We start from the raw sequence: 23,884 nt of genomic DNA on the forward strand, positions 1-23,884 counted from the left end.
AGGAGCACACACTGGGTGGCGGCCCGCACACCTGCCCGGGGTCCCTGACCAGGGCGCCAGGGTGAGCACATTCCCCGGCAGGGCCGCGACGCTGCGGGGCCGCCCTCTCCTCCTCCTCGTTTCCAGGGGTCAGTGCCTGGAGGGGGTGTCCCCAGGAGAGGAGGGTAACCCCATGCAGCCTCCCCGAGACCCCCGCACTCTTGGAGCCCCACTCCTGGGGGGTGTACTCACAGGTGCCAGGCCCCCATCCCCTTTCCTGGGATCCCAGTTGCCTCAGAGTTGAGTCCTTACGGCCTGAGACTGGGGGCTTCTGGGAACAGACCTGCCTGGATAAATTCCGCCAGGAGTGGTGGGAGCCCCCCAGGGTCCTCTGCAGTCTCCCTGCCCTGCATCCCTGAGCCCCAGGGGCCTATTTCCTCCCGCACTGCACTGCAAGCTCCCACACTGAGGGGGCACTCTCTAAAATGGGGCTGGGGCCACAGCCCTGGATGATGAGCGTGCTGGCCAGAGAGGAAGACAGTGAGGAGAGGGGGGAGTCCATGGCGCTGGCCTCCCAGAGGCCCGCCACCTCCCGTGCACACTTCAGAGATAAGGCCAGGGCGCTGCTGACAACCCCTGCTCTGTTTTCCCAAAGTTCTAGGAAACTCCATTTTGGACACTTTCTGTTCTTTATGTTTCAATCCAGCCAAGCCCCGGAGTAGCTTCCCAAAGACCCCGAGGAACGGGAACTCAGCGTCAGTACTCAGAGTGAAGCCTGCTTTTGAAATATGTGAATGACGACAACAGGCCTCCCTTGTCCCCACCTGGCTGGGGTGGAGAGCCCGGCCAGGCCAGCTGTCAGCTCCCCAACCCCATCTGCCAGGGCCAAGGGGGTCGGGCCGGTGAGGACCAGGCTGTGGCACAGCCACGTGGAGCCTGGTGGGGAGGGGACTTACTCTCTCCTTCCTCCTTCTCTTTTTTTGAGTCACCCAAAGGAGTTGGGTTGTTTTCCTGTAGTTGTGAGAAGCCCATGCCCCGGATCTGCAGGCTGTGCAGGGCTGCGAGGTGGCCCCCGCCGCTCCGTCTGATGTACTGTGGGTTTGGCCTGTAGACTCTGTGAGATGCAATGGTCGGGTTAGCGCCGTGTCCGTGTAATAAAGCGAACGTTCGCTCTCGCCTGGCTGTTCCTTTCCTTGGGTCCCAGGAGGCTTCGGCCGCGCCTCGTCTCACCCGTGAATTCACTGATTACGTGCTGCGGCTTCTCCGTGCCCGGCAGGGACGGGCCTCCCTATGCACCACGCACGATGCAGGGACAAACAAGCCAGTGTGTGACGTGCGGCTGGGGCGACGGGGAAGAGGCAGGGCGGGAGCACACAGGCGGGGAGGAGCAGCAGCCGCAGCCACAAGGGCCCCTGCAGGGCTGGCAACAGCTGAGCCTGCAAAGGGGACGTTCGGGGGGGTCCCGACTTTACACCCGGGAGATGGTCCTGAGGATTCCAAGACTGGAGCCCCTGCTTGAGCAGCACCCCCTCAGACAGTGCTGAGGCTGGGGCCATCACAACTCCAACCCCGATGGGGGACACAGTACCTCAGGGGACACAGACAAAACTGAGGGGAGACCGGGCGAGGTGGCTCACGCCTGTAATCCCAGCACTTTAGGAGGCTGAGGCAGGCGGATCGCCTGAGGTCAGGAGTTCAAGACCAGCCTGGCCAACATGGTGAAACCCCGTCTCTTCTAAAAATACAAAAAATTAGCTGGACATGGTGGCGGGTGCCTGTAATCCCAGCTACTTGGGAGGCTGAGGCAGGAGAATCGCTTGAACTCGGGAGGTGGAGGTGGCAGTGAGCCGAGTCTGAGCAACAGAATGAGATTCATCTCAAAAAAAAAAAAAAAAAAAAAGAAAGAGAAAAAGAAGGGAAATGGGGTGGACAGACAGAACCTGAGGTGCCCGGCTCTGGGACAGGGTGTATTTGAAGAGCGGCACTGGGAAGGCCAGTGTCGCAGCTGGCAGGATCCCTGGCCAGGCCTGGTGTGTCAGCAATCTCAGACAGGGTGAGGACGACAAGGTTTTCCATGGCCAGGGCCCGAGCTCAGAGTGGCATGCGTCGGGGCCTGGGCCAAGTCCAGCAGGCTCTGGTCTTGGACGGAACTGGCTGCAGTCCTGCCTCTGACAGGGAGGTGGAGGCACGGGTGCTGGCAGACCCTCTGACGCACGAGCACAGACGCACGGGGCAGGGGGCTCCATCCCAGCAGGAGGGGCCCAGGCTGAGGCCGCACTCCACCCTCGTCTGGCCAACCCTGGCCAGCGTGCCTGTCCTCAGTGCAGACGTGGGCGCTGCCCCTTAGGAGCTTTGGTTTATAAGGGGAGAGCTGGCCAAGTCATCAACACTGGACGGACAGCAAGAAAGGCGTGAGGACAGCGGCTCTTGAGGGAGGAGGAGCAGCCTGGCGGGCTTCCCGGAGACAGTGGCACCGTGCGCAGGGGGAGGTGTCCAGGGACCACGAACACGTAAGTGCGTGGCTGTGCGGAGCCAGGGAGAGGGGAAGGGGCGTCCAGGGCCGTAGCCGGGTTCCAGACAAGGCCCACTCCTCCCTGACATCATGAGCTGCCCCAGAAAATCGTCTGGGTGGTGAACAGATGGGGTGACAGCATGCTCTTCAGTCAGCCTCCTGGAGGTGTGAAAAGAAAACAAAATTTCAGGACCTAAAACTCACTGAGCCAAAGGGACAAGTCAAGCTGGGAGCTGAGTCACACACACCTGCCTCCCACTTTCTTCCTAACTGGACAGCACGAAGATGAAGGAGCCTGTGCCCCCTCAATGCGCTTGCAGGGAAATTCCTTGTGGGTCCCAAGATCTTGGCTCTGAAACAGTTCTGCTGGATCCCACCCAGACAGTGTGATCTAGTAGCTTATCTTCCCAGGTACGGGAAAAAGGGCAGAGCTAACATCACCCTCCACTCACCGGAGGCGAATGCGAATCTGCCAGCTTCCTATTCCCTGTGGCAGTTCTACCCTCTGTGGAAACGCAGGGTTGCTGAGCGTGGGGCTACGTAATTCACTCCTCTACCCCCACCTTCCATATTTCAAAATGTGCATTTGGTGACTGCCAATGAGAGATTCAAAGGAACGGTACCGCTTGCCTTTTATCCGCCCTCCCTTTTCTTTCCTTCCCGTGTTCCCCTCCTGCCCGCTCTTTCCCTTTAAATATAAAAGCCTCCAAACCCTCTTTGGGTTTTTTTGTTTTTGTTTTTTTGAGACAGTCTCACTCCGTCGCCCAGGCTGGAGTGTAGTGGTGTGATCTTGGCTCACTGCAACCTCTGCCTCCCGGGTTCAAGCAATTCTCCCGCCTCAGCCTCCCGAGTAGCTGGGATTACAGGCGCCCACCACCATGCCCGGCTAATTGTTTTTGTATTTTTAGTAGAGACGGGGTTTCACCATGTTGGCCAGGCTGGTTTTGAACTCCTGACCTCAAGTGATCTGCCCGCCTCAGCCTCCCAAAGTGCTGGGATTACAGGCGTGAACCACCACGCCCGGCCTCTAACTCCTCTTTGGAAAAAGCAGAGCACAGATGTTGCCTGTGGCTTCGTGTTCCTTTTTCCTGAATGCACCCTTAACCTTGGCAAGAGAAACCTCTAAATTGATTGAGACCCATCTCAGACACCTTCTGGCTTTTACATAGGTGAGAACAGAGTGGGTGCAGGAGCCTGGGTCCCCAGGCTGTGGCAGCCTCCATGTCACTACCTGCTCCCCCTGAGCCCCCAGCCCAAGGTGGAGGAGGGGCCACCCTGAGTGGGTGGTACATGGTGTAGCATTATGGCTCCAGCCTAGGCCACGCCGTGTCTCTCTCTCCTCCCCCAGTCCCAAATTCCCAGGAATCCCAGCCCCACTGACTGAACACTGGGGTGCAGTCACAGAGAAGATGGCCTCGGCCTGGGGGTGGCAGCTGTGCAGGGGGCCCCGTCCCCCACCACCAATGGCAGGGGTAAGAGCCATGCATGACTCCCTGGCCCCAAGTCCTTCACAGAGTGGGTGGGAGACAGCAGCACTGGAGACAGAGGCCAGAGCAGACTCCAGCAGCCGCGGTGGCAGGTGCAGAGGCAGGCGCGAGGGCGGACCGGGTCACGTTCTCCTGCAACCCTGCATGGGTGAAGCCAGGTGCAGACACCACTGGATGCCCAAGGAATTCCACCACAGTAACTCACGCCGTCACTCCCCAGAGCCGCCACCCCACAGTAACTCACGCCGTCACTCCCCACGGAGCCCCCACCCCACAGTAACTCACGCCATCACTCCCCACGGAGCCCCCACCCCACAGTAACTCACGCCGTCACTCCCCACGGAGCCCCCACCCCACAGCAGAATAATTCTGGCCTCATGGAAGTGGCACCATCTAAAAGATGACCCAGGCCACGTGCAGTGTCTCACGCCTGTAATCCCAGCCCTTTGGGAGGCCGAGTCGGGCAGATCACCTGAGGTCAGGAGTTTGAGACCAGCCTGGGCAACGTGATGAAACCCTGTCTCTACTAAAAATACAAACAAAATTAGCTGGGCGTGGTGGCAGGTGCCTGTAATCCCAGCTACACAGGAGGCTGAGGCAGGAGAATCACCTGAACCTGGGAGGCAGAGGTTGCAGTGAGCTGAGATCACACCACTGCACTCCAGCCTTGGCAACAAAGCAAGACTCCTGCCTAAAAAAAAAAAAGGCCCCGAATGAGGGTTAGAGAGGCAAGGGTCCCTGGGGACTCCATAGGGGTCAGGATGCAGAGACAGCTGTTGCTGCCCCTCCTCTGGGCCCAGGACCCCGCCCCGACCTGCCTCAGCCCTCCCATCCCATGCACCTGCCCTCGGTCCCTGCCCAGGCCCTTCCCTCCCCCGGGACCAGCTCAGCTCCTGCCTCCCCTGGTTGGAAGCCACCTCCCCAGCCTGCTTGGATCCTGGTACTAGAAGAAACCACTCCCGTGTTCCCACTTGGATTGGGTGTTCATGCCGTGTGGTGTTCGTGCCGTGTGGATGCTGCTGAGATGTAAACCCTGTGACGGACCAAGTCTCCAGCGAGCCACAGCGTGGCCGGGCAGAAGCAGAAGAGACCAGTGACCCCCACTCAACTCAGCCTCTCCTTCCTCCAGGGAGTGTCCCGGAGTTACCTGTCCGAGGGACAAGGAAGGGGCGGGGCCAGGAGCCAAGGCTGGAAGCTCAGCCCCACTCGGCCTTTGCAGATGCTCTAGTGGGAGCAGCTGGCCTCAGGGGAGGGCTTAAAACTCCGGGAGAGCCCAGGCAGGTGCGGACGCGAGGGGAGTGGAGGGGAGGCCTCGCCTGGCCCAGCTTCCTCCTGCCCTTCCACCATGTGGCCCTTCCCGAACCGCTCTCTCTTCCCACCCCCCACTCAGGCCTGGCTCCAGACGGTCTCCTCAGACCCTGAGGCCCAGGGCTGGGGGGCCAGGAACGAGACCAAGGAGATTGTAGGGCCAGAGGGTGGAGAAGAGAAGCAGGAGGAAGACGAGGCAGAGGAAGACCAGGATGGGGATGCAGGCTTTCTGCTGTCTCTGCTGGAGCAGGAGAACCTGGCTGAGTGCCCAGTGCCTGACCAGGTAACAGCTGTGTGCAGGCCCTGGGGATCTCAGGGGACCTGGGGCACAGGGGCTGGTGGAGACACGGGGGCTGGTGGAGACACGGGGTCTGGGTGATGGACGGCTACGGCTGACTTAGGAGGGGAGAGGGCCATTGCCCACCTGCCTGGACGAAGGTGGCAAGTAGACCCCCCCGCCCCCGGCCACACAGACTGCAGGGTCAAGGTGGCCTTTCTGGCCTGGGGAAGGGCCCTTGAGGTGCAGTTTTGGAGGCTTCTCTGCAGGGGCGAGTTCATCACCCCAGCCAGCCGCCCCAGGAAGGAATGTCCCTGTCCAGAGAAGGGCTGCCCCTTGGGGCTGTCACCCGGTGCTGGAGCTGGCAGGCCACACACCCACCTTCCTCGAGCAGAGCCTGCAGGCTGCCTGCCCCGCTCAGGGCCATGTGTCGGCAGGAGCTGGAGGCCATCAGGATGAAGTTGTGTGCCACGGAGCAGGCCAAGGGGCCACCGCGGCCTCCGGGAGTGCAGCACCAGGCCGAGGAAGAGGAGGGCACTGCAGCCGGGCAGCTGCTGAGCCCTGAGACCATAGGTAGGAACCAGGGGCACAGGCAGCCCCCCCACTGAGCGAGGGTCCCACAGTTTCCATGAGGGTTGGGCCTGGCAGGCTCCAAGGTGTCACCTCCCCTATGAGCCTGGGCGACCTTCCCCGTGAGAGGAGTGAGGAAGGAACCAAGGCCCTGCGGGCCTGAGCTGTGTTCTCCGCAGGCTGCCCCGTCCCTGGGACCCCGGAGGAGAAGGTGGAGGCTGACCACAGATCCGTCTACGTGGGCAACGTGAGTGGCGGGCGGGGTGGGGGGCAGGCAGTGAGTGGGGCCCCATCTCTTCCAGGGGGTCCGGCGTCCAGCCATGGGCCAGGCAGCCTTGCTGGGAAGGGGGTCTGACACTGGGGGCAGCCCCGTCCCCTGGAAGAAACACTGGCCTGGGCACATATTCCACTTTTACAACATGAGCTGGAATTGAGGCTTGCAATTGAAATCTCCACTTTTGAGAAGCTTTTTAAAAGGCTCCAACCCTCCAGAAGGAAGCGCTCCATACGAGATACCCTTTATTTTCTTCCCTCCCTCCCCAGTAGGGGTGTGGGGTGCAGGCCTGGGGCCATCCCCGCCACGGGGCCCAGCCTTGGGGTTTCTTTCCCCACCTCTAACAAGAAAGCCCGAGTCCGGGCAGGCATCTCCCTCACGTGCGGGTCTGGGCCTGGGTGCAGGTGGACTACGGGGGCTCCGCCGAGGAGCTGGAGGCCCACTTCAGCCGCTGTGGGGAGGTCCACCGAGTCACCATCCTGTGCGACAAGTTCTCTGGACACCCCAAGGGGTCAGTGTGGGGCCTGGTGGGGGCACTGGCCATGCGGACAGGGCCCGGCCTCACCCCTCCCCTCCCTTCCCTGCCCCTCCCCTCAGTTATGCCTACATAGAGTTTGCCACCAAGGGCTCCGTGCAGGCCGCCGTGGAGCTGGACCAGAGCCTCTTCCGGGGCCGGCTCATCAAGGTGCGCCGGTGCTCCCCAGGTCCAGGAACATGAGTGAGAGGGGCTGGCCCACTGGCCCTGGGACACACAGCAGCCCCAGCTGGCTCCTCTCTGCCCAGCACGTCTCAGGCACGGTGCTTGGCTGGGCCTGGACAGGATGTGGCGGGACCCTCAGACCTGAAGCTGGGTTTGGTCTGCAGTGGCGTGGTGGGGAAGTGTCCCCTCTTGGGGGGAGCCCCCTCTGTGGGGGTGCTGGCCGTGACGGGGTATCATAATGACAGCTATGGTAGGCAAAGGCAGGGGACCCTGTAGGCCCGAATGGCATCCTGAGCCGGGCAGGACCCCACGCTCCAGGGTGGTGGGGGCTGCAGGGGCTGCGGGCTGGGTCTCGGCTGCCCCTTGAGGAGGACTCGAAACAGGCCTTTGCCCCAGGTACTGCCGAAAAGAACCAACTTCCCTGGGATCAGCTCCACAGACCGCGGGGGCCTTCGCGGACACCCAGGCTCCAGGGGGGCACTCTTCCCCCACAGCGGCCTCCAGGGCCGGCCCCGGCTCAGACCACGAGGGCAGAATCGGTGAGTGGGTGCCTATGGGGGCAGCCTGGGGGCGAGGGCCATGGGGGGGCATCGTGGCCTGGGGATCAGGGGTGGGAGGGGGTCCCTGAGCTCGTTCCTCATGGGGCTGCAGGAATGAACCTGGCGGGGCCTGGGTGAGGGCTGGGGCTGTTGCGTCAGCTGGGGAGGTGGGTGCTTTTTGTAGCCTCTCTGCTGGGAGAGGTGACCCCTTCTTGTTCCCACAAAGGCCCCAGGGTGGGCTGCAGCTGCCCCAAGGGGCTTTCCTGGCGCTGCCTTTCCCTTTCGTGGGACTCTCCCAAGAGAGCAGCTGGGAGTCACCAGAAAGGCCCCTGGGGCATTGCCTGAGCAGCCAGGTGACCTCCCTGCGTCCCTATCCTGCTGTCCCCCAGGGCCCTGGGCCACCACCCCTTCCCCTCTGGAAGGCCATTCACCACGTGTTCTCTTTCCATGCAGGGCCCGTGGAAAATTCTCACCATGGTTTTCACCGTATTAAAGGGAAGGCCCGATTTTGTGAGAGGGGCTGGGGGCTGGGGGCTGGGTCAGGAGTAAACCACTTGTGCTCCATCCTGGGGCTGGGGCAGGGAGGGGGGCGGGGATGAGGCCAGAGGAGAGGGGTGTCCAGAGCAGCCGCTGGCCCCCTCTTGGCCGGGGGGTGGCCCAGTAGGGCCTTGTATGGTGGCCCAGACCCATGGCCACAGCCACGAGTCACAGCCACGGCCCTGTGGTGGGCCTGGCATGGGCGCCACGGGGATCTAGGGGGCTCTGGATGGTGAGGGAAGGGAGGGGCAGAGTCCCAGGCAGTGCCAGGCCAGCTTGGGGTTGGCATGCTCGGCTCTTCAACTAAGTCATTTTAAGAAAAAATAGAAACATGTCTCTTAATGGTGAAGCATAAATTATTAAACTTGGGCACTTTTTAAAAGCAAATGGCAGCAGCACTCCTGTGCATTCCCCCCATGGACACAGTTCCCTTTGCGTCTTCCCCTGGGACAGGACACACAATTCCCTTTGCGTCTTTCCCTGGGACAGGACACGCAGTTCCCTTTGTGTCTCCCCTGGGACAGGACACAGAAGGTGGCTGGTGGGCCGTGGCTGTGGGACGGGGACAGGGCTCTAGACCCCTCAGGACAGCAGGTGGGCAGTGTGCACAGGCTGAGGCGGTGTCAATGTCACTGCCATCCTGGTAGGCTGCGACTGCCTATGTGTCAGTCAAGGTGCCCCCCACCTTGTAACCCTGCCCTGGCACCACATGTCCCCCACCAAGTGACACAGACACCCGGGACGCTGGCCCTTGTCAGAAGCTCAGGGAGCAGAAGTGGAGGTCTCTGTCCTGGGCACTTTGACGACTGTCCCCTCTGAAAGCACAGCCAGTTAGGCTCTCTGGCTGCATGCACAGCCACGGAGGCCCAAGGCTGCATGCACAGCCACAGAGGCCCTGCTTATGTGCACACACCTGACTCCAGCATTCCACGACTAGCAGCGCCTCCCCTTCGTGCCTCATCAGGCCGTGTGTTAATTACTGGAGCCCTGTGCAGACCAGCTCCTATTCAGTGGGCTGGTGCCCACCCACCCCTCAGCCACCTTCCTCCAGCACCAGGCCAGATGCTGCTCCCGGGAATGAGCCACCCTCCTTCTTCCCCACCTACACCGGCCTCTTCCCCAAACCAGCCCCACACCCAATCTTGGGGTCTTGGGTCAGTGTTGGCCTCTGTACTGGGGTGAATGATGCTCCCCAAAATATGTCCATGTCCTGATCCCCAGAACCTGTGAATGTGGATTTCTCTCGAAAGGGTCTTTGCAGATGTGATTCAGCAAAAGGTCTAGAGACGGTCCTGGGTTCCCTGTGGTCTCTAAACCCAACCACACACTGGTTACAGAGACCAAGAGACGCTCCAAGACCGCGTGAGGACAGAGGCAGAGGCTGGAGCAATGCCGAGGATTACAGGGGCCGGCAGTGGCTGCAGACATAGGCTGGAGCAGACCCGCCCCAGAGCCTCCAGAAGGAGCCAGCCCTAGCCACACCCAGCCTTCAGACTTCTGCCTCCAGCGCAGGGAGGGAATGCATTCCCGTGGTTTGAAGCCCCTCCCTGTGGTGCTCTGTTACAGTGGAGCCCTGGAGACTGAGCTCTCTGGCCTCATTATCAGGATACTCGACCAAGGAGCCACCACGGCCCTGCAGGATCTGCCCTGATCTGCCTGAGGTCCACTCCGGGGCCCATGGGCACTGTGGTCTATGAGCTGCTCTACCCAGGCCTCTGCTGGTTTGCCAGGGAGTCTGGCTTCAGGGTGGGCTTGAGGGGGCTGTCTCAGCGTCAGTGAGAGCCAGGCGTGGCCCAGAAGGGAGGTCCAGCTGCCCAGCCGTCTAGGGCGGGGCCTGGTGCGGACTGCTCACCGCTGGGGACTGCAAGAGGGACCTGAGGCACACACAGCCCTTTGCAGATGGCAGCCTCTGCCTGCTCAGTACCCAGGCCCAGGGTCCGGCCCTCAGTGAGGGGTTGCTGCTGGCCTTGATGTGGGTATCACGCCCATGGGTTTGTCGGGTCCGTGGTGGTATTCTAGCCCATGTCGCAGGTTAGTTCCTGTCCATCTTTAGCCTTCTGTGTGGCCACTGCAAGGAGACAGCAGAGTGAGCCTGCGGAGTCCCTCCTTTCTTGTGGACTTGAGGCCTGAGCAGGCCAAGGTGGAGGAAGAGCTGGGGGAACCCCTCGGCGTGGCCCTTACAGGTGATGAGACCCTGCGCCAGGACCTGCGGAGGCCTTTGTGGCTGCGTCGAGAAAGCAGATGCTCTGGCTGGCTCAGGTGGGCAACTAACAAGAACAGGCCCCTCTTCCCCGGCCTGCGGGAGAAGGAAGAGGCAGTATCGCTGCTGCCTGAAGGGGAGGAGGGGCTGCCCTATGTGGTGTCCAGCAGAAGTCACCTGGGGTCAAGGAAGGAGCGGGCAGGCGGGCTGTGGCCCTCCGTGAGGCCAGCCCCACGGTGGAGACAGCGCGAAGGTGCCACGTGACAGTTCTGCTGTCAGATCAGAGGTGAGCAGATGACTTCTGTTTCTTTGGGCTTAAAATGGGGATGCTGCCTAACAACGCTTGTGAAAACTCCCTCATGTAAAAAGTTCTTACAGGTGGGTCTGGCTGCACCTAACAGAAAACCCAAATATCAGTGGCTTAAACCAGAGAGGGGTGCATTTATTTTCTCACATTTAAAAAAAGCTGAACTTAAGTAGTCCGGGGCTGGTACGTCAGCAAAGGCCCAGGGTCCTTCCCGTGTTCTCCTCCACTGTCCTTAGGGTGTGACTCTTTCCTCATGCTCTCAGTACAGCTATGCCAGCACCAGCCATCACATCCATGTTCCAGGCAGGAAGAAGGCAAAGGGGGAGGGTCCTCCACGTGGCAGCTGGGCCCCCTTCACAGGAGCTTCCCTGCAAGTCTCTCCCAGCACCACCCACCTCCACGCCACAGCTGCACACCCCGGGCTGCAAGGGAGGCCAGGACATGGCTCTCGTCTGCCCGCTATTGGAACTGGGCAGAGGCATCGGGGTTCTGTTAGTAGGGAGGAAAGAGAATGGACACTGGGTTAGCAACTTGCAGAGTCCCCCCATGGCCAGGACTCAGGCAGGAGTGATCCCCACTAAAAGGCAAAGATTTCCTGCCAGGCTGCAGTGGGGAGGTGCTTGGGCTGGGGTCCCACCTTCTCCTAACAAACATGAGACTCTTGTTAAAGATTTAACCTTGTGGCCGGGCGCGGTGGCTCACGCTTGTAATCCCAGCACTTTGGGAGGCCGAGGCGGGCAGATCACGAGGTCAGGAGATCGAGACCACGGTGAAACCCCGTCTCTATTAAAAATACAAAAAATTAGCCGGGCATGGTGGCGGGCGCCTGTAGTCCCAGCTACTCGGAGAGGCTGAGGCAGGAGAATGGCGTGAACCCGGGAGGCGGAGCTTGCAGTGAGCCGAGATCGCGCCACTGCACTCCAGCCTGGGCGACAGAGCAAGACTCCATCTCAAAAAAAAAAAAAAAAAAAAGATTTAACCTTGTGAGGGTGGCCTGTGGCTCACATGCACCCAGATCAGCTGCCTGGTGTGCCTCGGCCCATTCCAGGACTTCCAATTCACCCTGGGGCAGGGGAGGCCTGGGGCATGCAGTTTTCACACACTCCTTGCTGATTTTTTCTTCTATAATTTATAAAATTAACACTGTATTTGCTGGATGGGATGAAAAGGCAAATATGTATCGAGAAAGTTCCCCTCCCTGTGTCCTGCCCCAGGCTGACCCCCCCTCACAGCCTTTCCTGCTGCAGGGACTTCTGGGGTCCTCAAGGTCCTAGAGAAACTCTCCAGTCCTGGACCAGTGCTGGAACCAACTCCGGGGGGGTCTCCTCAGCGGGCTGAGCCTTGACTACTGGACCCCAAGGACGATGGCGGTACTGACGCCACTATGGGCTCAGCCACTGCCCTGGGTGGTAGTCAGCCATGTCATCAAGTGACACAGCACCCAAACCCCTCAGCACCAACAGGCAGGAAGGGGCGCCTCAAGTCTGCGCTCCAGGGTTTAGGACCAGGGCTGCAGCTGAGCCAACGCCGCAGGGCCGCGAGGCTTCCCAGGCTTCACAAGGGCTCCTTTTAAGGCCAGGATGAATCCAGACGTTGGGCCAGATGCAAAGAATGGAGGCCAAGTCCAGAAAGAGGAGGGCCCTCCCCTGTGGGAAGGCACGCTGGCTCCCCTTTTGCCCCTAGATCCTAGGCTGGTTCTTGGCTCAGGACACCGCCCCCTCCAGACCAGCCCACCTGTTCAGCCAATGGGTGACCCACATGGTCACAGGTCCTGCAGGCTCAGGAACTCTTGGCTCCAGGTGCCCCTGCTTCTGCCCCTTCAGGACAACTGGGGACAGGCTACCTGCGACATCTGATCCCAAACCTCTGCCCACACCCCTGAAAGTCCTTAGTTGAATTATTCTTAGTTAAATCCTTGGCTGACACGGGAGGAAAAAGCCAAATCTTATCTCACAAGACCTTTAGTTGAGAGAACATGCACAGCTGCCTGCCCTGAAAGCCCCGGGTGTCCCATTCAGGAAGAGGTGACGGGAACAGACCAACGGCCCCACCACAGTCGTGTGCGGGCTCCTCTGTGATGGCTGGCAGCACAGCTCACTCAGCACACCTGTATCATCATCGACGTCACCATGTTATCAAAGGCCCTGCTAAGAGAAACAGACCCACTCAGAGGAAAGCCAGGCCCTCCACCCCTCTGCTCACAGAGACAGGCCGGGCAGCATGGCTCCGTCCATAGGACCCTTGGGGCCTTCTCCAGGGTCCAGAAATGTGAATTCTGCTGAGAGGCCAGGACAGGACTCCCGCCCCACAGGGCACTGAGATCCCATCGGCTGCCTCCAAGTTCCCCGTGCAGCCTCCCAAGGCCCCAGGAAGGGGTGGAGGAGGGAGCAGTGTGGGCAGGCAGGGCGGTGTGGGCGGCAAGCCACCCAGGCGCCGAGGCAAGAGACCGAGAACACGAACTGTTCCAGTATAATATAAAACAAGAATAGTTATACCCGCTAAGTAGCGGGTGTTGTTCCTTGACACTTTTCGCCACTGCTAGAGACCGTCCGCCTGGCAATGGGCGTCTTCCCAGACGCTGGCGTTACTGCTAGACCAAGGAGCCCTCTGGTGGCCCTGTCCAGGCATAACAGAAGGCTCGCACTCTTGTCTTCTGGTCACACCTCACTATGTCCCCTCATCTCCTATCTCTGTATGGCCTGGTTTTTCCTAGGTTATGATTATAAAGTGAAGATTATTATAATATTGGAATAAAGAGTAATTACTACCAACTAATGATTAATGATATTCATATATAATCATATCTAAGATCTATATGTGGTGTAACTATTCTTGTTTTATATTCTATTATACCGGAACAGCTCGCGTCCCCAGTCTCTTGCCTCAGCGCCCAGATGGCCCACAGGCGGTGGTGTGGCAAGGGCGGCCCTGGGCAGCCCAGGAGGCAAGTCTGCGTGGACATTCGCCTGCCTGCTCCCACCTGGGACCAGGATGGCCCCGAGACAGTGTCCTGGTGGAGGGAAGGGCCTGGCTTGGGTCACTGCGGCGTCCTCTTGCCTGCCAACCACAAGGAATGATGTCTTAGAACTGGGGACTCACTGGAAGCAAGTCTGGAGTGTGGGCGTGGACCCCACATTTCCCTCATGATGTTCCAAAGTTAAATCTGTTGACTTTGTGGACTACCCGGAAGATGCCTGCAAAGCAGGTTCCCGACTGTTCAAATTCAACATAAAAGATCAGGTAGCTGCAAGATGTGTGATCCCTCAAAGCCACTGCCCATGTGCTTGGCCCTGAGTCCTGCAGGTGCCCCAGGTACCCACTGGGCACACCTGGGAAGCCAAATGGGCAAGCTCTGCTCCCCGCACCACACACACTCTATCCACTTTATGCGCTGGAGATCTCTGTTTAAGAGTTGGTGTGGAGAAACAGGGCTTTGTGGCTTTAAAACCTCTGCCCTAGGGGGATGGTGCTCATAGCTTAAAAAGACCTTTCCTCCCTTATTCTCCAAATGGTTGCATTTTGGCAACCAAAATGGCAAGGCAGGTCCTACAGAAAGAAGGCGGCGAGACACAGAAAGTAGGGCCCACCTGGACTGGATGCGGTCCCCCGGGTTGTAGAAGGGGTTGCACATAACGTCCGTATAGGAGTTGTGTAGCTTCCGGAACATCTGAAAAAGACCCAGCAAACCGTGACCTTGCCACGTACACACAGCCAGTGCAAGATTTTTGGTTTCTCAGCATTTCAAAGCAAATTAAAAAGGAAAAACAAAACGCCCACTCGGGCATGGCCTTCCAACCCCGACTTACGCTGCGAATTTCGTTGTCTCGAAGGGCTGTGTTGGAGGAATCCACCACCATGACAAACTTCACCTTGGAGTTGGTGACGTAGCCGTATCTGCACAGTTGGTTAGGGAAGGCACTCGTAACACAGGGACTGCCGGCGGAGGGCCCTCTGCGGGCCCTCACTTTGGAGAAACGTGGCAACCTTGAATCACAGGAAATGCCCAGGCTGGGCTGGTCCTGCAGTGGCCGTGCTGGGTGCAAGCCTAAATACTTTGCTAGGGCGACGTCTGGTGTTTGCAGGAGAAGCAAAGAGCAGGCAGCCAAGCCTTACCCAGTTCACACTCCAGGAGCCGAACCACCTAGACTGTGAGTCTGTCTGTCTGGAACACCTCACCCTCTTTATGAATCAATGCCTGGCCCGGAAAGTTAACTGCAAAACCAGAGGCTTCATAAACAAGGCCGATCCCGTCTCTAGAGACCACATTATCCTGTAAAATAGTGGCTACTAGCAGATGTCACCATGGACAAGCTACATTACTGCTTTTGGGAAGGTCTTTGAACTCCATGGCCTCAAGTGATTTGTCCCAAGGGACTAGACGAGAGTGTCTAGTGACGTACGAGGCAAGGCCTAATAAAATAAAGGAAACTGTTATCCCCTGCTCAAAGGTGGTGGCTCCCCTTGAAAAGCACAGAAAGAAATCCTTGCAGGTACAAAGCAGAAGTGTCCCAGTTCCTCTGCAAACCAGACAACGGACACATGCAAACCAAAACATCCTACAGGGAATTCTAGCCTTGCTTTTCCCAAATGACTCTTCCAATAAAAGAGAGAGAAGAGTTAGAGGCCTTCACTCACCTCAGGCTTCCCTAATTCCCTGGCTGGCTAAAAACTCTCACCTCTTTTTTTTTTTCTTCTCAAAGGTTTCAAGTTATCTGATCCTAAAGTACATCTTGCAATTGTAGGTCCTCCCTGACACACCCCCTGCCCTGAAAGATACACCTTGTAGTCCTCCGTGGGGTAGAGCAGGCCCAGGTACAGCTCCCTCTGGTCGACCAGGGCCTTCCCCATCGCGGAGATCTTCTCATCCACTACGTCCAGAGACGTGTGCACCATGTAGTGGAACTTCAGCTCGTTCTCCATAGGGGTGCTGCGAATATACAGTGGGTAATTCTGCAAGAAAGGATGACGGCCACTGAAAGGACACGACTCCACCCAGCGCACACCAGCTCCGAACTATGCTGCAGAGCCATGACCTGCAGCCACCTGGGGAATGCATTCCCCTTCTCTAAGGCCCACCGCTTCATTCTCCATGCCGCAGTGGGCACTGCCTTCGGGGGATCCCATCTGACCTAAGGAGACTTACGTGTTGTTTGCAAAGCAGCAGCAGTAAGGTGGGCAGAAAAGAAAAAATGAATCAGAAAAATGGGCCTGAGCACAGCCTGCCGATCGAGCCTGGCACCTGGGCAGGCCTCTCACCTTCTCCTGGAGGCCACTCTGCCTCAGCCCACCTCTAACTCTGCATGGGTCACCCAAATACAGCACCCTAAATACTGGCTTTTCTTCACCTTGACAGCGACCCTTTTACTAAACCCTTCAAGACGCAGCTCAAATTCCCTTCATCTCTGCATTTCTGACCATTGTAAGACCAGCATTAACAGCTTCTTTCTTGGGCTTTCACACACCGCCATTTACCCTGTCTGTTCAGCACTAGGTCCTGCAGAAATACAGTGAACAAGAGTCCTCGCTACCCTCGTGGGGAGTGATACCTAGTCAATAAACCCACAAACAAGCAAATGATCATCTGTGGCCAAGAGGGAAGCCCATGAGTTAGCAGCAGCCACCGCGCAGCAGGGAGCGGCCTCGAGTCCGGTCTCAGGGGAGACCCTGGCTAGGAAATGAAGGCTCCGTGCAGCAGGAGGGTGGACAGCCACCCAGCTCAGTCTTAGCCTTCAGAAAATGCTTTCCAGTTGAAATATATATGGGCCAGTAAAGAGGATGGGAGCTGGGGAGAGGTGTTCCGCGTGCAAAGGCTCAGAGGTAAGAGGGCACAGCATGTCCAGGGAGCTGCAGAATTGTTTGGTTGGAGCGGAGGGTGCCAAGGGTTATGGGGGGGAAAGGATCTCAGACCAGGTTATTCAGACACCATCCTAAGGCAACGAGAAGCCACTGCAGAGGTCTCAGGCAGAGGCGTGACAGGATCCGATTTGTTTTTATCTCGGCTCCGGGGAGACTGGCAGGAGGGCCGGGGCCGCCGTCCGCGGGGAACCAGCGCTGGACGGGAGAACGGGCAGAACCTGCTGAGGACGGAGGACGGAGGCAGTGCCCCGGACCACCTAGGTTTCTGGTGGGTCCTGGCGGGGAGGAGACCTGGGGCGTCGAGGGGTGCGTTCAGCAGCGGGACGGGCGAGCGCGGAACTGGGGTCTCAGGGTGTGCCTGGCGGCTCGTCCACCGCGAAGCCCCTGACCGCTGGAGCTCGGGGAAGGCCTCCTCCAGGTCCCATTTCCTAAGGTGCCTTCTAGGCCCAGGGAAGAAGGGGAAAGAAAGCGGAGAGGCGAGGATGGTGCGGGCCCGGACGCCCCACGCCGCGCGTACGCACCTCCTTGGCGATCACCGCGATGCACACCGCCATCTTGGGAGGCCCGGCGCCAGGCACCGCATCACGTGACCCGCCGCTGGTCACGCGGCCTCCCAAGCCCCGCCCCGCCAGTCACGCAGCTGGCTCAGGCCCCGCCCCGCTGGTCACGAGTAGGTCCAGGCCCCGCCTCCCGTCCCTCCGCGGACTCTGGCCCCGCCCCGCTGGTCACGTGGCCGTCCAGGCCCCGCCCCGCAGCCCAGCCGGAAGGGCCGGCGGACGTTCGCTAGGTCTGCTCGCTGGCCCGGGCTCCGCGGCTCCCGTGGTTGCCATGGCGGCGGTTGTCGCAGCGACGAGGTGGTGGCGGCTGTTGCTGGTGCTCAGCGCCGCGGGGATGGGGGCCTCGGGCGCCCCGCAGCCCCCCAACATCCTGCTCCTGCTCATGGACGACGTGAGTGCGGGCGGGGTGCGGGGAAAGGTGGGGGGAGGTCCCGCGCGGGGAGGAGGGGAAGGGGGGGTATCCCCTTGCGGGGTGGGGGGAGGCCCCGCGGGGAGTGGCCGCGGGATCCAGGCGTGGGGTCTCGGCGGTCAGCGGTCGCCACACGCGCTGCCACTGTGCAGCATGACCGGGACAGCGTCCTCCCTCGCAGGTGGGTGGCCGGCGTGCTACTGGGCCCTGCCTCCCCCGTCTGACCTTTCCCGCTCTCTACTCTTGGGAATGTGGTCGCTCAGCGTGGCCTCCCCAAAGGGAGGAAGGGGCTGCTCCTGCCGCTCTGCCTGAGAGCTGCGTCGCCCTGGGAATCACTCCCGCCACCTCGGGCCTCCGGGTCCCCCCGCTGGGCTCCAGTCTTACCTGGTGGCTGTCTCTGTTCCCTGGAGAACGCTGAGCAAAGGTCAGGTGTCGCTGAGGTCTGAAGAACTGAAAGGCTGGAATGTCTCCTGGTGGGCAGGTGCGGGGTCAGGGGTCACAGAGCCGGCCTGGAGGCCTCCGTCCCTAACTTCTTGTGGGAGCCACCTGGAGACTCAGGAATGAGTCTGCCTGGGGCACGGGTCACCGTGCAGGACCCCAGACACACCTGGGGTGTCTCCAAGCTGGGGGGTCACTTCCACTCTTGAACCTCAGCCGCCTCACCTGGGGGGTCACACCTGTCCCGCTGTGCTCACGTTGTGTGTGAGGACTGGGACGACACCGAGTACCAGACAGTTTTGGGCCGTCGATGTCGCTCAGCCCCTGTGTGCTGGCTCCAGACCAGCAGAGACCCTGACAGGGGCCTTCAGACCCACCTGTGCTGACCAGTGGGGGCCACAGGCCGCACGCAAGGGCTGGGCAGTCGTGGCTGTCGGAATTAGGTCGTGTAAAATACACAGATTTAGAAGACTTGGTGAAAAAAAAATAATGTAAAATGTGAAGTGAGCTTAACAATTTTATTAAATTAATGGTTTTTTAGCATAAAGATATTCTTGAAAAGATAACAGACACCATCCATAATTTCCCCACCCAGGGTGACAGCTGACAGTCCTGGGCAGCTGCTTTTCCATCTCATATGTCTATTTGTGTGCACTGACTGCTTTCCAGAGCGCGCTCTCCAGCCCCCAAGGGTCCGTGTCCTGACAGCAGTGGGCAGGCCTTTCTCAGCACTGAGTGGTATCTCTTTCCTAAAGATACTTTGCTTCAGAATTTCATCCTTTCACTTTTTAAGTTCCTCTGGGCCAGTGTAGATACTTTGTTTCAGAATTTCATCTTTTCATTGTGTAAGTTCCTCTGGGACAGTATAGATCCTTTGTTTCAGAAGTTCTTCTTTTCATTGTGTAACTCCCTCGGGGCCAGCATAGCTTCGCTGGGTGAGCTGGGCTCTGGAGATGAAGCCTCCCTGTTCAGCTTCTGCCTTTCCTGATTTTCTCAGAGGACAGAGGGCTGAGGCGGGGCAGCTCATGAATAATTTTTTATGTTGAAGACTTGTCGAAATAATATTTTGGATATGTTGGGTTAAATAAAATATAAAGTTAGTCTGTATTTCACCTACTTCTGCTTTTCTAACGTGACTCCTGGTAAATACGGAATTGCATGTGGTCTCACCCTGTGTTTCCATAGGACAGCAAGGGTTCAGGCGTGCAGGGTGGAGGGGTGGGGTGTGGCCACCAGGGCACGTGTGGGGGAGGGTGACAGGGGAAGCGCCCCCTACCTGGGCACCTGTTCTGTGGCCTCCTCTGTGTGGCTTGTGGGGTCCTTTGGCAGCTGACGCCTAAAGAACCCCAGAGGAGCTCTGTCCTGGCCTGCAGGTATACTTGTGAGGACTTTCTGATGCCGACAGCAGAAAATGAAGTCAAAGTGACAAGCAAAAGTGAGAATTTCGTGGCCCTTCTGACTCGACAGACCAGGGCCGCCTGGCGAGTTTCCCCTTTCGTGGCTCTGCTGTCTCTGAACTGGCCACATCCTCACTCCAAGTCACCCACTGCAGTCAGCAGACCCAGTGGGAGGTTGGCTCTGCCCCTGTGTCATGTGAGCCTGACGTGGGTCTCAGCCCTGCGCCAAGCACACTGGGGGAGGGGCGCACGCTGAGCTGTCCAGCCAGGCCTCAGAGCCTCGGGCCTACCCCAGAAGGGAGACTGCCCTGATCATCTCATCTGCCTGGGCCCAGCACAGCGGGGCTTCCCTGAAGGGCCCATGGTGCAGCTACCAGGACGGGGCAGGGATGCTGGCAGGTGAGAGCCACAGAAGCTCGCGGTGGAGCCCCGAGGTGCCCTGACGTGGCCCAGGGTGCAAGGGGTCCTCACAGGCTGTCTTCTCTCCTCGGAGTCCGGGGCTTCCTCCGCAGCCCTGTCCACACCTCTTCCTGGACTGCAGACCAGTTGTTTCTGCCAGGGCACTGGTGTCTGAACCTGCAACAGGTCATTCGGGCTCTGGCATGACATGGGATGGCTTGGTGACCCACAGCCCTGGGCCCGGCACCACTTGAGGACGAGTGTGCGTGTCTCAAGTTCAGATTTTGGAGCATGGCCCTCCGTGGACCGGCTGCCTCCAGCCCAGTCTCTCCCTATCCAGTCCTCTGTGGCTGGGCAGTGGGGGGCCTGGACCCCCCTTTCATCTAAGCAAGTGCAGTTTCAGAAAAGGGGTGTACCCAAAACTAGCTTATTGCAGCCCTCATGGCCAGAAGCCACTCTCCAACTGGTCACACTGACTGGGGAGAGAACCACTGCCCCCAGAGTCGGGACCAGAATGGGAAGCTGGGACTCAAGGGTGAGAGCAGCTGGCAGGAGCCCCCACCTGTCCAGGGGGAGCTGAGCCGGCCAGGGCAAGGGCAGGTCCACCTGCACTCCCCAGGACGGCCCTACCCTGGCCTTTCACTGACGCACGTTCCAGCGCAGCCTGGCTTCGCCGCACGCTGGGCACCTGCTGCGTGAGCGAGGAAACTTGCGTGTCCCGCTCTGCTCTCCAGGGCTTCTGGGGCCTTGGAGACAGGTGAGACCCAGTGACAAGTTCCACTCCGGCCCACACACAGCTCCTGCCTCCCAGAGTCAGCAGCACTCTGTATCTCTGCTCCTTAGTTGGAAAATAGGGTTAAGGAGGGTCAGCCCTGACCACAGAGGAAGTGGAGAGTCAGGGCCGCCCAGGCCAGCTCCTGTTGTCACAGCAGCCTTGCCGAGCCACCAGAGTCGGGGGAGGGCTGCTCAGCGCCCCTCGTTTGAAACAGACAAGCACTGGCCTGCTCATCTTAATAATCCCATAGCAACCAGTAGGAATGGAAACTTTGCATTTCTTAAAACTCGGAAATTCTCAAGGATACTGATCCATGGCTCACAGCTGTGCTCACTGAACATGGACAATCATTTGGGGGCTTTTAGGCCCTTTTTTTTTTTTTTTTTTTTTTGAGATGGAGTCTCACTCTGTCACCCAGGCTGGATTGCAGTGGTGTGATCTCAGCTCACTGCAACCTCCGTCTCCCAAGTTCAAGAAATTCTCCTGCCTCAGCCTCCGAGTAGCTGGGACTACAGGCTCCCACCACTGTGCCCAGCTAATTTTTGTATTTTTAGTGGAGACGGGGTTTCACCATATTGGCTAGTCTGGCCTCGAACTCCTGACCTCAGGTGATCTGCCTGCCTCAGCCTCCCAAAGTGCTGGGATTACAGGCGTGACCCACCGCACCCAGCCAGGACTTTTTTTTAAGACAAGGTCTGGCTCTGTCACCCAGGCTGGAGTGCGGTAGCTCGATCACAACTCACTGGAGCCTCAAACTACTGGGCTCAAGCAATTTTCCTGCCTCAGCCTCCTGAATAGCTGGGATTATAGCCGCCCATCACCATGCTCGGCTAATTAATTTGATCTTCAATCACTGATACCCTTTCTTCCACTTGATCGAATCAGCTACTGAAGCTTGTGCATGCGTCACATAGTTCTCGTGCCACGGTTTTCAGCTCCATCAGGTCATCTAAGGTCTTCTCTACACTGTTTATTCTAGTTAGCCATTTGTCTAATCTTTTTTCAAGGTTTTTAGCTTCATTGCCATGGATTGAAGCATCTTCCTCTGGCTTGGGGAAGTTTGTTCTTATTGGCCTTCTGAAGCCTACTTCTGTCAGCTCGTCAAAGTCATTCTCTGTCTAGCTTTGTTCCATTGCTGGCGAGGAGCTGCGATCCTTTGGAGGAGAAGAGGTGCTCTGGTTTTTAGACTTTTCAGCTTTTCTGCTCTGGTTTCTCCCATTCTTTGTGGTTCTATCTGCCTTTGGTCTTTGATGCTGGTGGCCTACAGATGAGGTTTGGTGTGGATGTCGTTTTTGTTGATGTTGATGCTATTCCTTTCTGTTTGTTAATTTTCCTTCTAAGAGTCAGGTCCCTCAGCTGCAGGTCTGTTGGAGTTTGCTGAATGTCCACTCCAGACCCTGTTTGCTTGGGTATCACCAGTGGAGGCTGCAGAACAGCAAATATTGCAGACCAGTAAATATTGCTGCCTGATCCTTCCTCTGGAAGCTTCGTCACAGAGGGGCATCCGCCTGTAAGAGGTGTCAGTCGGCCCCTACTGGGAAGTATCTCCCAGTTAGGCTACAACGGGGGTCAGGGACCCACTTGAGGAGGCAGTCTGTCCGTTGTCAGAGCTCAAACACTGTGCTGGGAGAACCACTGCTCTCTTCAGAGCTGTCAGACAGGGACGTCTGCAAAAGTTTCTGCTGCGTTTTGTTCAGCTATGCCCTGCCCCCAGAGGTGGGGTCTACAGAGGCAGCAGGCTTTGCAGAGCTGCCGTGGGCTCTGCCCAGTTCGAGCTTCCCCTCCGCTTTGTTTACCTACTCAAGCCTCAGCAATGGCGGACGCCCCTCCCCCTGCCAGGCTGCCACCTCGCAGGTGGATCTCAGACTGCTGCCTAGCAGTGAGCAAGGATCCATGGGCGTGGGACCCTCCAAGCCAGGCGCGGGATATAATCTCTTGGTGTGTCATTTGCTAAGACCGTTGGAAAAGCGCAGTATTTGGGCAGGAGTGTCCTGATTTTCCAGGTGCAGTCTGTCACGGCTTCCCTTGGCTAGGAAAGAGAAATCTCCTGACCCCTTGCACTTCCTGGGTGAGGCGATGCCCTGCCCTGCTTCAGCTCACCCTCCATAGGCTGCACCCACTGTCCAACCAGTCCCAATAGGATGAACCAGGTACCTCAGTTGGAAATGCAGAAATCACCGTCTTCTGCGTCAGTCACGCTGGGAGCTGCAAACTGGAGCTGTTCCTGTTCGGCCATCTTGGAATGGAATCCCCATGCCCGGCTAATTAAAAAAAAAGGTTTTTTTTAGTGACAATGTCTGTGTATGAGACCCGGGTTGGTCTTGAATTCCTGAGCTCAAGCGATCCTCCCTCCTCAGCCTCCCAAAGTGTTGGGATCACAGACTTGAGCCACTGTATCCAGCCCTTTTAGGACTTTTAAGGGAGAGAAGAAAGGTGGTTCCCACCCGTGGTGCCCTGTGGGGGTTGTAGATGTTCACATGGTAACCCGCTCACCCTGCAGGGAGGCTGTCCACACCTGCTTTTCATAGCCGAGAAAGCTGCCGATAAATAAAGCACGGATTCAGCAGACGAGAGTTGGCCCAGCAGCCTGGGACGCTGTCCTCAGAAGGCCCATGTGTGGGACGTCGTCCTCGGCTGGTCAGAAGGCCCATGTGTGGGAAGTTTTTGCCCTCGGCTGATGTCTGGAAACAGGAGGTCCCCCCGCTGTTTGCTGATATGAGCAGCTCACCTTGCCGCACTGTTTTTGCAGATGCCACGATTTATGCCCAGCACCCTCCTCCTGGGCATCAAGAGTCTTGGCACATGCCAGGCAGAGGCGGCCGCACAGCCAGCCCAGGCAAAAGCCCTGGGAATTGAGTCTCGCACAGCTTCCCCGTCAGCATCCGGCACCTGTGCTTGCAGCCCGAACGTCCCGTGTGGCTCCGCCTGGGGAGGGTTCCACGCTGCGGCCGGTCTCCCCGGCCCCGTCCGCGCCTTCTCCCCTGGCTGATGCCCTCCCCGTTGTAAGTCATGGCAGTGAGTGGGACTGTCGCTGAGACCTGGGACTCCTCCCAGCAAGAATGCTCCCCTGCAGGATTTTCTGAGTCAGTGGTGAGCATGGAGCCTACTCCCTCGAGCCCTGGGACTCCTCCCCTGCAGTATTTTCTGAGTCAGTGATGAGCGTGGAGCCCACTCCCTTTATAGCATTTTCTGCCGCATCCATTCATGTTATTTGTGGCCTGGAACAGGTAGGAGAATGACCCAGGTGAGCACAAGCAGACCCGGACGCAGCTCTGCTGACTGCCGACCTTCTGGGGAGGCCGGACCCGCCTTGGGAAGCCTCAGGACGCAGCCTGCAGGGAGGGTCGGGCACATGGCACCCAG

At 58.6% G+C, this 23,884-nt stretch overlaps 3 protein-coding genes and 1 long non-coding RNA gene across 13 annotated transcripts in view; 3 read left to right on the top strand and 1 right to left on the bottom strand.

The window, feature by feature from the left end:
* Window positions 1-1,957: 1,957 nt before the first annotated feature.
* LOC131383738 (uncharacterized) lies at window positions 1,958-4,683 on the top strand. The gene is made up of 3 exons (XR_009213986.1): window positions 1,958-2,489; window positions 3,195-3,660; window positions 3,840-4,683. It is a non-coding gene; the product is annotated as an uncharacterized LOC131383738 (long non-coding RNA).
* A 489-nt stretch (window positions 4,684-5,172) lies between these two features.
* Window positions 5,173-9,033, top strand: PABPN1L (PABPN1 like, cytoplasmic). Of its 3 annotated transcripts, XM_032156196.2 has the most exons (7): window positions 5,173-5,569; window positions 6,001-6,136; window positions 6,313-6,380; window positions 6,812-6,918; window positions 7,005-7,092; window positions 7,504-7,646; window positions 8,100-9,033. In XM_032156196.2, exons 1-7 carry the CDS (start codon window positions 5,324-5,326, stop codon window positions 8,137-8,139), a joined length of 828 nt encoding a protein of 275 aa, XP_032012087.1. In that variant the 5' UTR covers window positions 5,173-5,323; the 3' UTR covers window positions 8,140-9,033. The 3 variants fall into 3 exon arrangements, with proteins under 3 accessions (XP_032012087.1, XP_032012085.1, XP_058296345.1); XM_032156194.2 differs by lacking the exon at window positions 7,005-7,092; XM_058440362.1 differs by lacking the exon at window positions 6,001-6,136 and having other exon boundaries at window positions 6,812-7,092; window positions 8,100-8,287.
* Window positions 9,034-12,637: 3,604 nt separating this feature from the next.
* On the bottom strand, window positions 12,638-17,192 carry TRAPPC2L (trafficking protein particle complex subunit 2L). 5 transcript variants are annotated; one of them, XM_032156199.2, is made up of 5 exons: window positions 17,068-17,192; window positions 15,468-15,617; window positions 14,497-14,584; window positions 14,278-14,357; window positions 12,638-12,837 (listed from the first exon to the last, which is right to left on the bottom strand). In XM_032156199.2, the coding sequence occupies exons 2-5, from the start codon at window positions 15,608-15,610 to the stop codon at window positions 12,789-12,791; spliced, it is 360 nt and encodes a 119-aa protein (XP_032012090.1). In that variant the 5' UTR covers window positions 15,611-15,617; window positions 17,068-17,192; the 3' UTR covers window positions 12,638-12,788. The 5 variants fall into 5 exon arrangements, with proteins under 5 accessions (XP_032012090.1, XP_032012089.1, XP_032012088.1 ...); XM_032156198.2 differs by having other exon boundaries at window positions 12,638-12,834; window positions 15,468-15,640; XM_032156197.2 differs by having other exon boundaries at window positions 15,468-15,640.
* Window positions 17,193-17,275: 83 nt separating this feature from the next.
* The window catches only part of GALNS (galactosamine (N-acetyl)-6-sulfatase), a 40,717-nt gene continuing 34,108 nt past the window's right edge, over window positions 17,276-23,884 (top strand). For 3 of the 4 annotated variants that reach the window (XM_032156190.2, XM_058440361.1, XM_032156189.2), the window contains exon 1: window positions 17,296-17,494. In XM_032156190.2, coding sequence (XP_032012081.1) covers window positions 17,375-17,494 — 120 coding nt within the window. In that variant the 5' untranslated portion in view covers window positions 17,296-17,374. Of the gene's footprint in view, window positions 17,495-23,884 lie in introns of all 4 variants that reach the window. The other variant, XM_032156191.2, reaches the window with a different exon arrangement.

The sequence above is a fragment of the Hylobates moloch genome, unplaced genomic scaffold, assembly GCF_009828535.3.
Source record: "Hylobates moloch isolate HMO894 unplaced genomic scaffold, HMol_V3 SCAFFOLD_6, whole genome shotgun sequence".
Taxonomy (NCBI): Eukaryota; Metazoa; Chordata; class Mammalia; order Primates; family Hylobatidae; genus Hylobates; species Hylobates moloch.